At 40.3% G+C, this 15,090-nt stretch overlaps 1 protein-coding gene across 4 annotated transcripts in view; it reads right to left on the reverse strand.

Annotated features, from left to right (window-relative positions):
• Positions 1-493: 493 nt before the first annotated feature.
• APBA1 (amyloid beta precursor protein binding family A member 1) overlaps positions 494-15,090 on the reverse strand; it is a 103,986-nt gene continuing 89,389 nt past the window's right edge. For all 4 annotated transcript variants that reach the window (XM_087742324.1, XM_087742321.1, XM_087742323.1 and 1 more), the window contains 6 exons: positions 14,690-14,875; positions 11,002-11,181; positions 9,971-10,183; positions 6,022-6,141; positions 5,220-5,360; positions 494-3,830 (listed from right to left, as the gene is read on the reverse strand). In XM_087742324.1, coding sequence (XP_087598450.1) covers positions 3,759-3,830; positions 5,220-5,360; positions 6,022-6,141; positions 9,971-10,183; positions 11,002-11,181; positions 14,690-14,875 — 912 coding nt within the window. In that variant the 3' untranslated portion in view covers positions 494-3,758. The remainder of the gene's footprint in view (positions 3,831-5,219; positions 5,361-6,021; positions 6,142-9,970; positions 10,184-11,001; positions 11,182-14,689; positions 14,876-15,090) is intronic.

A 15,090-nucleotide genomic window follows, 5' to 3' on the forward strand; every position in this document is an offset into this window, starting at 1 on the left:
TCATTTAGGAGCACTAGTGTCATTTATTACCTGAAAATAATGCTGTTTTAAAAATAAAGTTAATAGCATTGGTTCACATCTGCAGAAACACATAAAGTATTACTCCAGACTACGTGGCAAAAGAGAAGTTCAGACACCTTCCAAGCATTCATGCATTCAGTATTGGCAAGCCAACCCCTAGACCAGTATGAGCAAACTCTCAGCCTTGTCTGAGGTATTTTTGTTTTGTATTTTATTGTTGCAAATCTTACAGACATCAGCGCTCTGTTAAATAAAGGAATGTAGCACAGTAAATACATCACAACAAAATAGCTGGCCAGAAAAAAACCCACCCTGCCCCACCCAAACCAAAAAGCCCACTCCTCTCTCCCCAGCCCTCCCCCCCCAAATCAAACCACTGCAGCTTCAGTAGAGAGGTCAGAGACCTGTGGCAAAAAACATCAGAGGAATTACATTCAGTAGATGTGCAGTATCAACATTCCAGGCTCACATATATTTATATATATATTTATATTTATATATAGATATCATTAAATGTTTACAAAGAACAATATTGTTACAAATACAATACTATACTTTTCCCAACGCTTTACAATAATTTCTATTCACCCTCTTTACAGAACAATAGTACAACTTCATAGTCTAGGTACTGCGCTAAATATATACAAGAGATCTCAACCACATTGCTGTCTTCAGAAATACATTTCATTTAGAAAACAAGGAAAGCAAGCAAACTTGGAAATCCCCATTGAGTCTCAAATTCAAACAAGATTCAAAACAAATGTGTGAAACTTGCCAGTAAAAAAAAAAAAAAAAAGGGATGTTTCATCCTTAATGTAAACACTGAAGAGTTAATTAGACTGTATGAAGCAGCAAGGATGAAAAAGAATTCAGGTCTATCACTGAAGAAGGAATGTAAACCAGCAGTTTGTTCCTTTGAATCTGTTAAAAATTCACGTGTGTAATCTAACAAACCGCTGCAAAAGTCTAGAGAACCGCCAGCTTTCCCTTTCGAGCGCCTTTCTCTTGAAACTCTTTCTCTTTACAAAGTAAAATGGGATTGTTTACAAGACTGTTACCAGAAGTGTTCACACACTATGGACCTTCCAGTTTAGAAATCTTACACACACATTGTAATTAGAAAAAATCAAGATTTTTTGCTGGACTCTGATCCTGCAAGCATTCACTTGCTTAATATTAAGCACCTATTTACCACGAACTATTGAAGCACTCAAGTGCCAGTAACTTTGCAAAATCTTGGCTGCAAGATTTTCAAATAAACAGTTGTTTCATCCCAAAATACATTTGCATGTTCAGGTCTTCATCATTTTCCAGTGAAATGAGTTAAAGATCCCACCACGTGAGCTGGACAGAACCACAGAAACAAGTGAAGCTGAGGGTGTAAACACGGCAGAAACCAGAAGCATGATAACTGTGTCTTCAAGAGTTCACTGAGCTTCCTCAGGCAACTTATGGAAAGGCTGCACTGTATATAATCTTCTAAATTGTACATGGTTATATATCTTATTTACATATATTACTATATATATGGAAAGTTCTGGAAAAAAGTTCAAATGATCATAAACCAGATGTCTACAGTTAAACAATATACTCACAATTCATTCACTATCTAGTTGCATCAGTCAGGTAGCAGAGGTAAGTACTAACCTGGAATTCTAACACCGCTCACTTGTGCAATCTGCTATTCTGGAGATTGGGATTAAATCATATAACAACAAGAACTGCAGCAAAATCAAGTCATTATACATTAATCTCAACACTAAAACTTATTCACTTACTACAATAGTTTATGCACCACTTCATTATCTCCCTTAAATATTTACTGCCCACTGAAATACAAAGTTCATTCTCTACCTCTGATCACCCCATGGATATCCATGATTTCTGAAAGCCAAAAATGGACCTCTGGCAAGAGCGCTCAATGGCTCTCAGCAGTGTTTGCACCAAGTGTGCATATGCATGTACACACACCCCCCCCCCCACTTCCATGAATCTCCATAGTCATGTCTACGTACTATTACTGGACTGCAAACAACGGTTACGTTGCACAGTCCACCTCACAATAATTGAGAAACAAGTGACTGTGACCAACAGCACATTTGCAAAGCAGAAGTCGTGCGTGGCTGTGTGTGGCCTGCTCTTGTTTCCATCTCACTGAGCCTTTCTACCACAGCAAACAGCAAAAACTGTTTCTTCAAAAAAAATCAACATATTAGCCTGGACTAAATGCATGGTTCAATTTCAGCATAAACACCAGTATACAGTCCTGGTAAAAAGTAACTACAGATAATGGAGAATTTTCCTCTCTCTAGGAAGAAAAGCCATGGCTTCTTCCCCCCTGGCCCCCCCTCCCCTTATAAAAAAAAACCCAACCCAACCCCTTTTTCCCCTTTTGTCTCTAGCATGCAAGTTAGAGGCCAATCAAATCCTAGATTTCACACATCCCTACAGTTTATCATCTTCATACAAGTGCATATAGTACACACATATCTCCTTTAAGTGCCATACATATGGAAAAAAATCACAAGTTAAATTATATGACAAAATAAATAAGTTTATTCCCACCTCATCCCTTCCACTGTTATCTATATAATGAACTAAAGAGAAAGTCAATAAAATTAGACAGGTCTTTGGACAAAAATATATGTTAAAACTGGCTCAGAGAACAAAATTACTTAGAATAGTCTGCAGATCTCTTATATTCAAACTTCATAAATAGCAAGCACAATTTTAAAAATGTCTATATACACCGGCACACATGGCTGTGTGCACCAAATTCAGAATTAAGAGCCTAGAAAAAGTGTAGCTATTCAGGAAAGCCCCTCGCTATTTCTCTTGTAGATATTTAAAGATCCTCCCCCCCTCCTTTAACCTCTAAAATAGGCAAGGGACTATAAAAGACTTGTTGTATTTAAAGACAAAGTAGAAGAAAACAAAGAATTAGAAACCTGGGGGCAGAGAGGGGGAGGCAGCTGTAAAAAATGCCTCCCAAATTACTTAGTGTAAGTAATGCAAGTGTAACATGTTTCAGCAACTCACAGAGTATGTTTTGGGGTCCTACTATCATGAAGAACTGATGGCAGAGGGGAATTAAAAGGTGTGTATTTGGGCAGTCCATTTTACAACAGCAGCATTTACTGAGTCTTCATAAGTAGGAAATTCGTGCTGAGGGCAAAACTATCCTTTTGGTATTCTACTTTCCCTACAGACATAAACCTTTAATACTGAGCTCAGTGCCTGTGGGAAAATAGGGCAAGAAAAGCAAAGTCACATTCAGGATATCCAAGAGTACACTTTGCACCCTATACTTTTATCTGTTTGGTAAAGACATCTTTCATTTAGCAACATTTAATTTACTCAGTTTGTCAAATTATAGCCACAAAAATAAAACGGATTATGTAGCATGAAGCAGAGTCGATCTTCTTTGTGAATCCTGCTGAGAACAATGCTGCCGTTATTTTCCTGTTTTGCATGTGGAAGTGCATAAAGTTTCACTTGTAAAAAGACGCAACAAAATAGTCCCATAGATATATTTTGCCCCTTCCCAAAATACAGGAAAATGGTGGGGGGAAGAGGAAAAAGGGAGGGAGGAGAGAGAGACAATGTGTTTGTGTCTGTGAAGGAGAGAGAGAGAGAGAAAGAAATGTCTCTGCAGACACAGAAATGCAGCACTAGAGAGACAAGCACTAATGAGGAAAAACATCCTCCATGCACATTGTGACGGCGAGGTGTCGGCTTTAGATGTAAACTGGTTGCTCTTGTGCAGTCAACAGCCTGTACATGGCAGCTGGCATAGTCTTCATATGAATCTAGAGGAAATATGACAAGTTAATCAATGTTCCTAACATGCATACTACAACAGAGCATTGGTGAAGGAACTAGCTAAGGTCATACAGGGCAGAAGGGAATGGTAAAGCCCGAGAGTTTTCATACCCTTATTAAAGTATTGCAGGTGGTGATTTTATGAAACAGTACATTTAGTATCAACGAACCACCTAAAGTTGCAGACACTTTGTATTTTAGATTAGGGTTCATCTGAAACATAGAAGAACTACAGGTAAATAATAAAAGAAATGGTATGTTGCCTTGCTCTCACTTCCACTTTTTAGATTTGAATAGCAACAGGCTCATAGAGGTAGAATCACAGAATTATGGAACAGTTTGAGTTGGAAGGGACCTTTGAAGATCATCTAGTCCAAACCCCACTGCCATGGGCAGGCACATCTTCCACTAAATTAGGTTGCTTAAACCCCCTCCAGTCTGACTTTAAACACTTCCAGGGATGGAGCATCCACAATTTGTCTGAGCAACCTGTTCCAGTGCCTTACCATCCTCATCGTGAAAAATTTCTTCCTTAGGTCCAACCTAAATCTACCCTCTTTCAGTTTAAAACCATTGCCCCTTCTCCTGTCACTACAGGCTCTGGTAAAAAGTCTCCATCTTTCTTAGAAGCCCCCTTTAAGTACTGAAAGGCTGCAGTAAGGTCTCCCCGGAGCCTTCTCTTCTCCAGGCTGAACAACCCCAACTCTCTCACCCTTTCCTCATAGGAGAGGTGTTACAGCCCACTGATCACTTTTGTGGCCCTTCTCTGGACCCGCCCCAACAGGTCCATGTCCTTCCTGTGCTGAGGACTCCAGAGCTGGATGCAGTACTCCAGGTGGGGTCTCACCAGAGCAGAATAGAGGGGAAGAATCACTCCCTCGATCTGCTGCCTCGCTTCTTTTGATGCAGCCCAGGACACAATTGGCTTTCTGGCCTGCAAGCACACATCGCTGGCTCATGTCCAGCTTTTTGTCCACCAGTACCCCCAAGTCGTTCTCTGCAGGGCTGCTCTCAATCACTTCACCCCCCAGCCTGTATCAATGCTGGAGATTGCCTCAACCCAGGGGCAGGACCTTGCACTTGGCCTTGTTGAACTTCATGAGGGTCACATAGGGCCTCTTTTCAAGCCTGTCAAGGTCCCTCTAATGGCATCCCTTTCCTCGAGCTTATCAACTGCACCACTGAGCTTGGTGTCTTCCACAAACTTGCTGAAGGTGCACTCAATCCCACTGTCTATGTCATTGATGAAGATATTAAAAAGTATTGGTCTCAGTATGGTCCCTTGAGGGACACTACTTGTTACTGGTTTCCACTGGTTGTTACGGGTGACAGTGATGAACTATGTTATATTGCCTAGACATATTGCCTGCTCTTACCTCACCAACAGCATTTGAGAGAATGTGAACAATTTTCTCATGAGGTGTTGCTACAACACTCTGTCCATTGATTTCAATGATCCGATGGCCAACACGCACACCTCCTCGCTCTGCTATACCCCCTCTCATAAGGCTACAGATCTGGAAGGGAAAGGACAAATTTATCAGGGTCTAGATAAGGAACAGAGGCTTTAGATTACCCATTTTTGCCTGTAAACTGTAAATCAGCATTTAAACACAAAGGCTTGCAACAATTTCTAAAATGTGATTGACCACTGATTCAAAGTAAAATCTGTTAGTGACAAATAACTACTGGATATTCTCTTCCAAGAGCAGAACAAACTGTCAGAAAAGGCTGTTTGTGTTGTACCTCACAGGTGCTGTGGTTTGGAAATTTACGAGTGTATGAAAGACCACAGTTTAACAATGTTCAGGATGCAGATGCCTTACAACAAAAGAGGATCAAGGACAGTGTTTCTCTTTTGAGATCATGCTATGGCTTGGTTAGAGACATGAATGATGCAGATTGAAAGCAGCCTCTGCTACACATTTTTGTTTCTCTAATCTAAAACAGCTTTTCTGTTCCTCTGGATGACTGTAAAGTTGTGAAGTAGAGTCAAAGACAAAAAATAACTCTGATTAATTCAGCTTTTATATCTTAGACTTAACACATGTGCAAAGTCCTGCTTGCTGTAAGGGACAAAATGGCAGTTTCTCCCCTCCCACACTGAAACGTACCCACAAATGGATAAGAAGTTTTATGTATATTAAAGCTTAACCAGAGAGTGTGGAAGCTACTTACAATCCCGTTCTGCACACTGAAGCCCAACTGATATCTGAGGTCCGGTCTCCTGATCAAGACTGTGGTTACTGGAGGACACCTAACTATGTTCAGTTTAACCCGGGCCTGGTTTTTCAAACCCTGCAAAAAGAAATCACTGTGAAAAATGCTGGCGAAGACAGAGTGAAATATTCAACATAAGCACTGTGGGGGAAAAAAAAGTGTTAAAATATTGACATGGGAACAGCCCTGAATAAACAGCTCTTTGTATGCATTGTAGCAGAATCTGATCACTGAATGCCAGACAGAAGCATCAGAATATTCAGTGAATGAGTGATAAAATATAAAATTTTTCTTGCCAAGAAGCTGACACAGTTGTTTTAAGAAAACTAGCTTCCTGTTGGCAATTTCTTCATTTGATAACACAAATCATGTATAAAAAGACTATTAAACAGGTCTATGCAGCTCACCAAAAAAGCCAATGACTGTGGATGGGAAATAAAATTTTAAATAAGTAGCTAAGATGATAGTTACAAATAAGTGGCTTCCCTAATGGGATATATTAAATTCTGTCAAGCAAATGGCAGGTCCTGCTCATACCATGCTTGTATTAGGAGCAGTGCTCCTAATTTCTGTTCCTTCTCCCTTCTAAATGAGTTATATCACATTCATCATGAACTCCTTGCTAACAGAAGAAAATTGAAGGAGGAAAATTTATTTTTCCTGTCAGGGTGGTAAAACACTGGAACAGACTACCCAGAGAGGTTGTGGAGTATACAGCCTTGGAGTTATTTAAACCCTAGTCGGCACAGCCCTAAGCAACCTGCTCTACTTTGAACCAAACTGTTGGTCTAGACCAGCTTCAGCAGTGACTGCCAGCCTCAGAGACTCTCTGACTGTACAGCTCCATGAAAACTCAAAATGTAAAAAGGCAGATAACTGCAATCTGACCCCTTGTACAACTTCAAGTATTCACAGCTCTTGCAGATTGTTAAGATATTTTTCTGAAATGCTTCAGTCACACAAAGGATAAGCCATAAATAAATACATAAATAAAATCCACATCAAGAAAGAAACGTTTTATAAAGAATACAGCAACTTCTATCTTACTTAATACAACACCTACCAATTCCAGTACCTACTTCTGAATTCCTTTTGTATGTACAATTGAAATCTGGGTCCCACTACAATTAACAGGTGTCTGACACTGACTTCAGAAAGCTAATTCTGAAAAATAATTCCTACTATAGCTAAGGTAATACACTGAAGTCTCTACATCCAGTTTACTGCTGCTGATTCTGTTGAGCTGAACTCCAGATTCAGCAGTGACTTGAACAACTAGACTGGCATCCTGCCAGGGTGAACTGCCTTAGAGTCTGTTTTCTTGTCAGTGCCTTAAACTGGATGCAATCACCACCAGGGAAAGAGCTGCCCTGACTTCCACGCAGTGCTGAGCTCAGCTTGGCTCAATATTGAAAGTGGCTCCAAGAGAATGGGCATGTGAACACAAAATGACAAAGCACGTGGCTGCAGCGACTGCCTTTACTCCACTCTCAGGAGAGAGAAGGTCCGAACTCCATCTCTTCCATGACTATGGACTCCTCCACTCCGGTGAGGAGTGAGCAGCATACCACACATGCTCAAGGGCCGTTCATCTTCTATATGCAGGTCTTCACAACACCACACATAGCAGAAGACAGGGACTAATCAACCTGTACTAAAGTGTGGTTACAATGTTTATGCAAAAGTCTGAGGGGCTTTTACTTCAGCCTTCTAAATCCAGGAGGGTAGGAGTCATGCAGAGTACTGGAGATGCCCATTTCTATGAGGAATTTAGGTGTCTAACTTCAGTCATCTGAGTTCACTCAGGTTACAGGCCCTCAACAGCGTTGATATCATTGTGCTCTTACTTTCCTGATGAATGTGCAACTTATTTATATGTATTCCTTGAAAAAAAAAGTAATGTGGTCGCCAATGAATAATTTTCAAATTTTACAGAAAGTGCATATATTTCAAAAGTGGCTCATTTCCAGTATTATGCAGACTGGGAATATATGCTGATCAGAAACAAAACAATTGCATCATTTGACCAACTTATTTGCTTATCTAGTCCCCAAGTCTGCTTCTGATAGTAGCCAGCACTAGATGCTTCTGAAAAAGATACAAGTAGCATGATACAATTAAGGAATAATCACCACATATGGAAAGCTTCTTCCAAGCTCTGTCAGTTTGCAATTGGTTTATGGTCAATTAGTAGCAGAGATTACATCCATAATACTGAAATTATCTTATTTGAAGTGCTTGCAACATATTCTTCTTATGTACATAATATTCTCATCTTTTCATAGCAGCCCTTACAGCGTGCTAAAGAAATCTGCAATCCTGAGATACTTCTGCTGCATAGTGGTAGATATACTTGTTCCCAGAAGTACTATATGAACAGCTCCAGATGTATGGTTATGAAGATCTGCAGACATGCAGACTATCTTCTCTTTAGAAAGACAAAATAAATGGCTAGCAGTTCCTACGGCGACAGCAGTAAGTATCAGTGAGGAAGAGACAGGTCTGCAGAAGCTGGAAACAGCAAAGCTGGTTGTTTCTTTTTTTGAGAAAGTACAGACGAGCACAATGAAACTCCCCCTGAAAAGGCTCTGAATCAGAGAAGTGTAATTCATCACAGTTTTAGAAATAAAACTGATGTGGGTTAGGAAACAAGTATGGCTAACAAGAAAAGCCTAAATTGGCAGGGAGTTTTGTTCCAGTGAAGCTGGCACAAAGATGTTTAGTATGGGGTTTTTTTCCCCTTCCTTCACAAACATAAGACTGGTTTTGCCATGTTTTTAGTACGTTACACTTCCAGGCTATCATTTCTACTCACTGAATCTAAAATGGCTGGTTCAGTGAGTTATGCATCTATTACTCATCATAACTCAGCATTAACACTTTTGGAATACAGAATGGGAAGTCTTTATAACAAACATCTTAATGTAAGTATTAAGAAACTAATCCATAGACAAAAAATTTACTTTGTAAATTTACTTTGTAAATGCAAAATTTACTTTGCAATTTAGAAATGTACAAAATGCAAAAAAACATATTACATAATACAACTTGTTACAAGAAAATTGTCTAAATAAAAAGTTTAACAGGCATATTCCTAGAAATCAGAGAAGGATTTCTGTATAGTACACCACCAGCATTACATTACGTGTCTACATTTTATGATCTGCAAGAGCTCTGAGGGGCTATTTCGATAAATAACCAAGTCTGTATAGCTTCATCTCAAACATTCCCTAGCGATGCATCTTTCCAGCTCTTGAAACTCTGATGTTTAAATATTTATTCCCTTGTATGCTATAGCTACCCCAGACATTGTTCAGTTCCAGTTGACCTACATGCTTTTTGCAAACACATACTTTTCTGACATGTAGGAGAAAGCTCTTCTAATTAAAATATCTCATTTCGCCAAGTGAAGAGAAGCATCACACTTTCAAATAATTTGGGGAAAGTTTCTACAGAGGATAAGTATGTCTTTAATTCAAAGTTTAAAAGTTTTAAAAATAGTTATAAACAACAAAAAAAGCATCAGCTGTATTTCAGCCAGACGCTAGCAGGTATTTAAACAGCTAATATGGCCTAGGACAATATTAGGCACCTGTGCCTCCATTTGTTACATAAAATTTTAAGTTTCTTCAGAGGTATATCTGTTAATATCCTCCTTCTGAACAAAATATTCTCTTGTGGAGTGAAGTTCTGCAGAGTGAGTCCTTGTCTATACAAGTAAATGGCACAGCTCTTTTTTTGGGAGTCAGAAAATTGGTGTAGCGTAATTCCCACTGTAGTTTAAAGATCATGAGATGGAGTGCTAGACAAACATTTGGTAAGAATTTACTTAAGAGTTCTACACTTTCTGCTCTCTTATTATGTAATCCTTTTAAAAATGTGTAACTTCCAGAAACATTCTCCATACCTTTATAATGCTCTGACATGTTGAGAGTGGTAAACCAACCAAACTGGTCCCATTAATTGACATGATCTGGTCCCCTATGTTCAGCTTCCCAGACTTCTCTGCTGGTCCTCCATGCATCATATTGGCTATGATAACTGTAGGCAAAATGGATCCCCAGCCAGACTCCACAATCACTACACCTAGGATTTCTCCCTTTTGCTTTTCAATGTAAACCTGTATCGTGAGAAAAAAGTGTTTCAAAAAAAATGCTTCCTCACACCTATGGGACTAACAACCCCCATCCCAAACATTCATATAGCCAACCAACACATATCTCTCCTGAGTTGCAACCTGTATTTCTAATTCAAAGGCAAAACAAAACAGGGTACACATTTTACTACATTTCATTTGTATTCAAACACAAAATAATGAACATTACATAATATAGATTTTGCTTATTGCGACACACCCGTCACAACTTATTTCTGCATATGAGCAGAGTAAACTGGAGTGGAAGAAACCCTGGTGCCACAGGCTTCAGCGGACAAAGCTAAACTGGAAGAGATTGCAGGAGTTTATGACTGTGGATTGGAAAACCACTACCTGCGTGTTGCAGTGGTGCACTCGTTCATCTTTACTAACAAAGCTGCAAATCCTTTCAGCAAATACAGTCCCTTAAAATCTGGAATCAGCCACTTTCACAAACACCCGTGCCTCTATAAATTTTATATTGTTTACTGTAATCTGCTAAATTGTATTGCTCTGTTAATCTGTTTTAAATTCATTTCATTAACATACAATGTCACACATGTCTGAAAATTGTTTGGTAAAAGAACACAAACAGATGGTAAATCATTTCACTGCTGATAAATTTTGGGTTCGCTGTTTGCCTTTGAAGCAGAACTGATGACAGGGTGTCCTACTTGGGAGGATATTCTAGGCTCACTGAGGTCATTTACAGGAAGTATTAATGGTTTCCTGATTTCTGCCTGCGTGGGCCTGCAACTGGTACAGAGCAGCTTAATGCTGTTATGGAAAGAAATGAGACATACATCTTTGCAGTTTTCAGATTTGGAGAAGTGAATCAGGTCATCATTGTACATGTCCTGGGTATTGAGCAAGTCACTATATTCCTTCTGGCTAAGGTCTTCTGGGTTGATTCCGTTCGCCCTCAGAAATTCCTGGTAGGCCACACTAAACGCCTGACCTATGGACTGTGCAATCAGCTGTGCCTGTAGCAGTTCCCAGAGAAAAGAAAAGAAAAAAGTGAAACATTCTTATGGTCTTGTCCACTGACACTTTCTCTGTTACAATCACACTGTAAAATGGATCATCAAGTCAAGCTGACAAACCTGGAAGTCAAGTTACTACAATCCAGTTTAAAAAATATTTGTGCATTGAAAATTAATTTCAAAGACCCACAAAATGTCATCACATTCACCTGTGCCATGAATCCAGCTTGGTAAGCAATTATAAATGATAAAAATAAATAAAGCCATCCTTTGACAGGTAAAAACTGCTAATATAGATGTAAAGGTATACCCACTGCAGTGACTGTAGCTCGCACCTACAATTCTTCCCACACGTGCACCTCCCAGATGGCTCTCCCTTCTAGCAGAGGCAATGCCATTCTCTGACAAGCCAGCAGTGAAAATGAAAATGTCTGCTAGAAAACACACAACCACATTTAAGAGGATATTTCTTCCTTTTCTTACCCTCCTTTAAAACCATCACGTCCATATTGGCAGCTCCTACCTCAGTCTCAGATGAAACAGGAGCAGGTCAGCAACTAGTGACCAGATCCAGGCCTTGAAGTGACTGGAAATGGTCACACACATCTCCTTCTCCACCCTGCTACCTCCTTCAGTCTCTGCCCCCTACAATTCTTGTTTCCCTCTCTCCAAATCCCATGACTCTGCCGGTTCCCTGCCCCTTTCCTTCTCAGCCTGACCTTTGTGTGCACCCTCTTGCACCTGCAGCTTCCCATAGCCTTCTCTGCACCTAAATCCACCAAATACGCCACTCACTACACTGCATTGCTCCCACTGTGAGCTGTTCTACATATACACCAGTGGGAGAGAAATTGCGCACAAGGCAGACACGGGGAAAGCTCTGTGTCATGCAAGGTGCATGCAGCTGGAACCAGCAGACCAGAGGGATGCCTCTCTTGGAGGCAGTGACCATGGTTAGTATGAGACAGGTAATGGACAGGAGAGGAAAGCAGCATAGCAGGCTGCAGGGTATTGCTGTGCGTAACTGGGGGGATACGTGCAGCAAGCACTGTGTAGCACACAGCAGCTGGCTGGCCATGATGTGTACTGAAATAGTCCCTCGGAGCACCGTGCTGGCTGTGGCGAAGGGAGGGAAGAGGAGTGCTCCACAGCTGACAAGGTAGCCCTGGGGGAGTGCTGGTGATGAATAAATACTACTGAGGTGTACTTTTACACAGCCTACCAGCTGTATTTAAAGTCCAGTTTGGTCCCTAATTAAGGAAAGGTTCCCAACCCTGAAACAAAAAGTTGATGGTATCCCAAATCAACTCAAACTGGCGCTAAACCTGCTGATGAGAACAACATGACTGCTGTTGCTGAAAAGCCCAGTATCTAGACTGGCAGTATTTTACCCATGCTCAGATCAACCCAGTTTTGACAGCAAGAACAACAGAGCAATAAAATGGGAAAACTACACCTCCATAGGTGAGTAACCTAGGTGAGGAGACAAATGCCGACTTTACATTCATACACATATATCTTCTCTCCAAGAAGAGATCAGCTCCCATTTCGACACCCAGCATTTGGACACGTCACTAAGTTTCAGCTCATTTGAAGATCCAGCTCTAAATACAGTTGAAAATTTGGTGCTGTCCTCCTCAGATAAGGACTCTTCCAAGCAGAGACACATTCTGGCCAACACCTGCTTGAGGGCTTACAGCTTCTCTGTCAGTTACTGGGTAAATTCTTCTAAATACCCAGCTGCCTCAGAAGAAGAAAAGGTGACAATGATACATACATGAGTTTTATAATATGAACAGGCTGTACTACTCCACTGGATGTACGAAATCTTTGACGCTGCCATCTCCGTGCTGCTAACAGGTGCTACAATGTTTCCATTCTAACTATTAATCATTTGGGTATTTGAGACAAATTTTGCAAGCTATTTGTGAACTCAGGAGAGCCGATGTAATCTGCAATTTCTCAGCATATTTTCACATCACTGAGCAATGCCTTTATTGGACCTCCAGGCATGTACTTTCCAGGCCAATACCTAGTGGCACAGGCACATCTGACACAAATATGGGATGATCCAAAACACACCGCAGAAAGTAATGTCAGTGATCCCCGAAAAGCAGCATGGATTCCAGCCTGCCGACGTATTAATAGCAGCCTGGGAAACAGATCCAGGAAGTCTGGATGATAGTCAGACCACCGCATGCCGAAGGAAAATAAGCCCCAGCCTCTGGCATCTGACAGTTCGATTTTTGCTTTTTCTACTGGCCAGTAAGAGAGCCGGCAGTGTCCAAACTCGTGGCTAGAAATACAGCTACAGCAGCCTCAAAGCGGGCACCGTATCAAGTGATATTAAGCCAAAAAAACATGGGCTACTCTTTATTTTCACACCAGTTTCTTGAAAGGCTTTGCAAAACTGGCTTACATGTTATTTTGGGGAAAACAATCCGTAATTTTTTATGCTCTCTGTCAAAATTTTATTAGAGGATTACTTCTATCAGTGCTCTTGTCCTGACTTTTTAACCTCAGCGGTGGGTCGTATATGTACATTCATCTGCAACTGGATAATTTATCCACACATGGGTTTAGAACAGATTCATCATTACATAAAATCAGCTGCTTATTCAAGAAAACCTTCCCATCTCAAAGGCCTTGCCGATACACTGTAGAGTGGAAGACATATGAGGATTTTATAAGAAACTGATATTTTCACCTTACTTCTCTTAAGAAATACTCTGCTATTTGGAGGGCTCAGAACTGAGATTTTTTTTTTTCCCCAAATTATTAGGGCTAACTTGATTGTGAACCCGACAGCTACACATTAGCCACCTCAATCTGATATGTTTGATTTTACCTTTCAGTTACTAAGCATTAAAAAGTGCATAAAATCAGCAAGTTATGCCCTTTGGTTGTGAAGATAAGATACCAGTTCCTGTATAAGGTAACTTAGTAACCTGCACCATAGACTAAAATTTACTCAGCTGTGTCTCTATTCAGCATACTTTGGGATTGCTGGAATGACCAACTTTCTTTGCTGGCTTTTTGATATGATGTCAGCAACTACTCCCCAACACAAGTCCCCTCCTCCTCCTCCTCCTCCTCTTAAAAAAAAAAAAAAAAAACCAAAAAAACACCTTTCTAGTATGTATCAATGATCCTTGATGCAATACTTGGGATTAGAATTTCCCTAGGAAAATAAGCATCTCTGATAGACTTTCACTCTCACATGCAGAATCTGAGCCGGTATTTGTAAGCTGTGGCAACCGGACCCTCCTGTCGTTGTTACTGGGAGGCACTGAAGGAGCTTAAAAATGGGAAGTGTTTCTATAAACATCAATTTCATGAGTAAAATGTCAGATCCAAACATGCAAACAGAAGGCAAGTTCCTCTGTTTAGATGAAATATTTGGTTGCAGTTAATGAACAAAGAGGACCACTTTCAATGGACTTCAAGCCTACCAAAATGGGCCTACATTTCCACCCCTAGAAAATTACAAGACAGAGTAATTCCTTACATCCTCAGACTCAAAGACATGGCAAATCATTTTGTACTGCCTCTTTCCGTCTTGGGAAGGATGAGATGCTTCCACATTATCCTGGGAGTTAGACCGTGGCATTCGCCTACGAGCCATCAGAACAACTATATTTCCTATATCTGCAATGTAAGAAATGGTCCGCAGGGGATGATCCATCATGGTTTCCTGAGGAATACAAAAAACAACATGACCCACTGTTTCAGCAAAGTTCTTATTGCACACATAGTATTATGAAAAGAAACAAACGGCAATATAAGACCTTTGTTAAGTGAAGCCTGTAATACCTGTCATGCATGAAGGTAGATGCCAATAGAAAACAAGAGCTTTACTTTCCAAAAGCAAAAAGCAATTTTTACAAATTAAAGTTATGTTTTCTGTGG

The sequence above is a fragment of the Nipponia nippon genome, unplaced genomic scaffold (genome assembly GCF_047370975.1).
Source record: "Nipponia nippon isolate SJK-2023a ecotype South Korea unplaced genomic scaffold, ASM4737097v1 scaffold_8, whole genome shotgun sequence".
Taxonomy (NCBI): Eukaryota; Metazoa; Chordata; class Aves; order Pelecaniformes; family Threskiornithidae; genus Nipponia; species Nipponia nippon.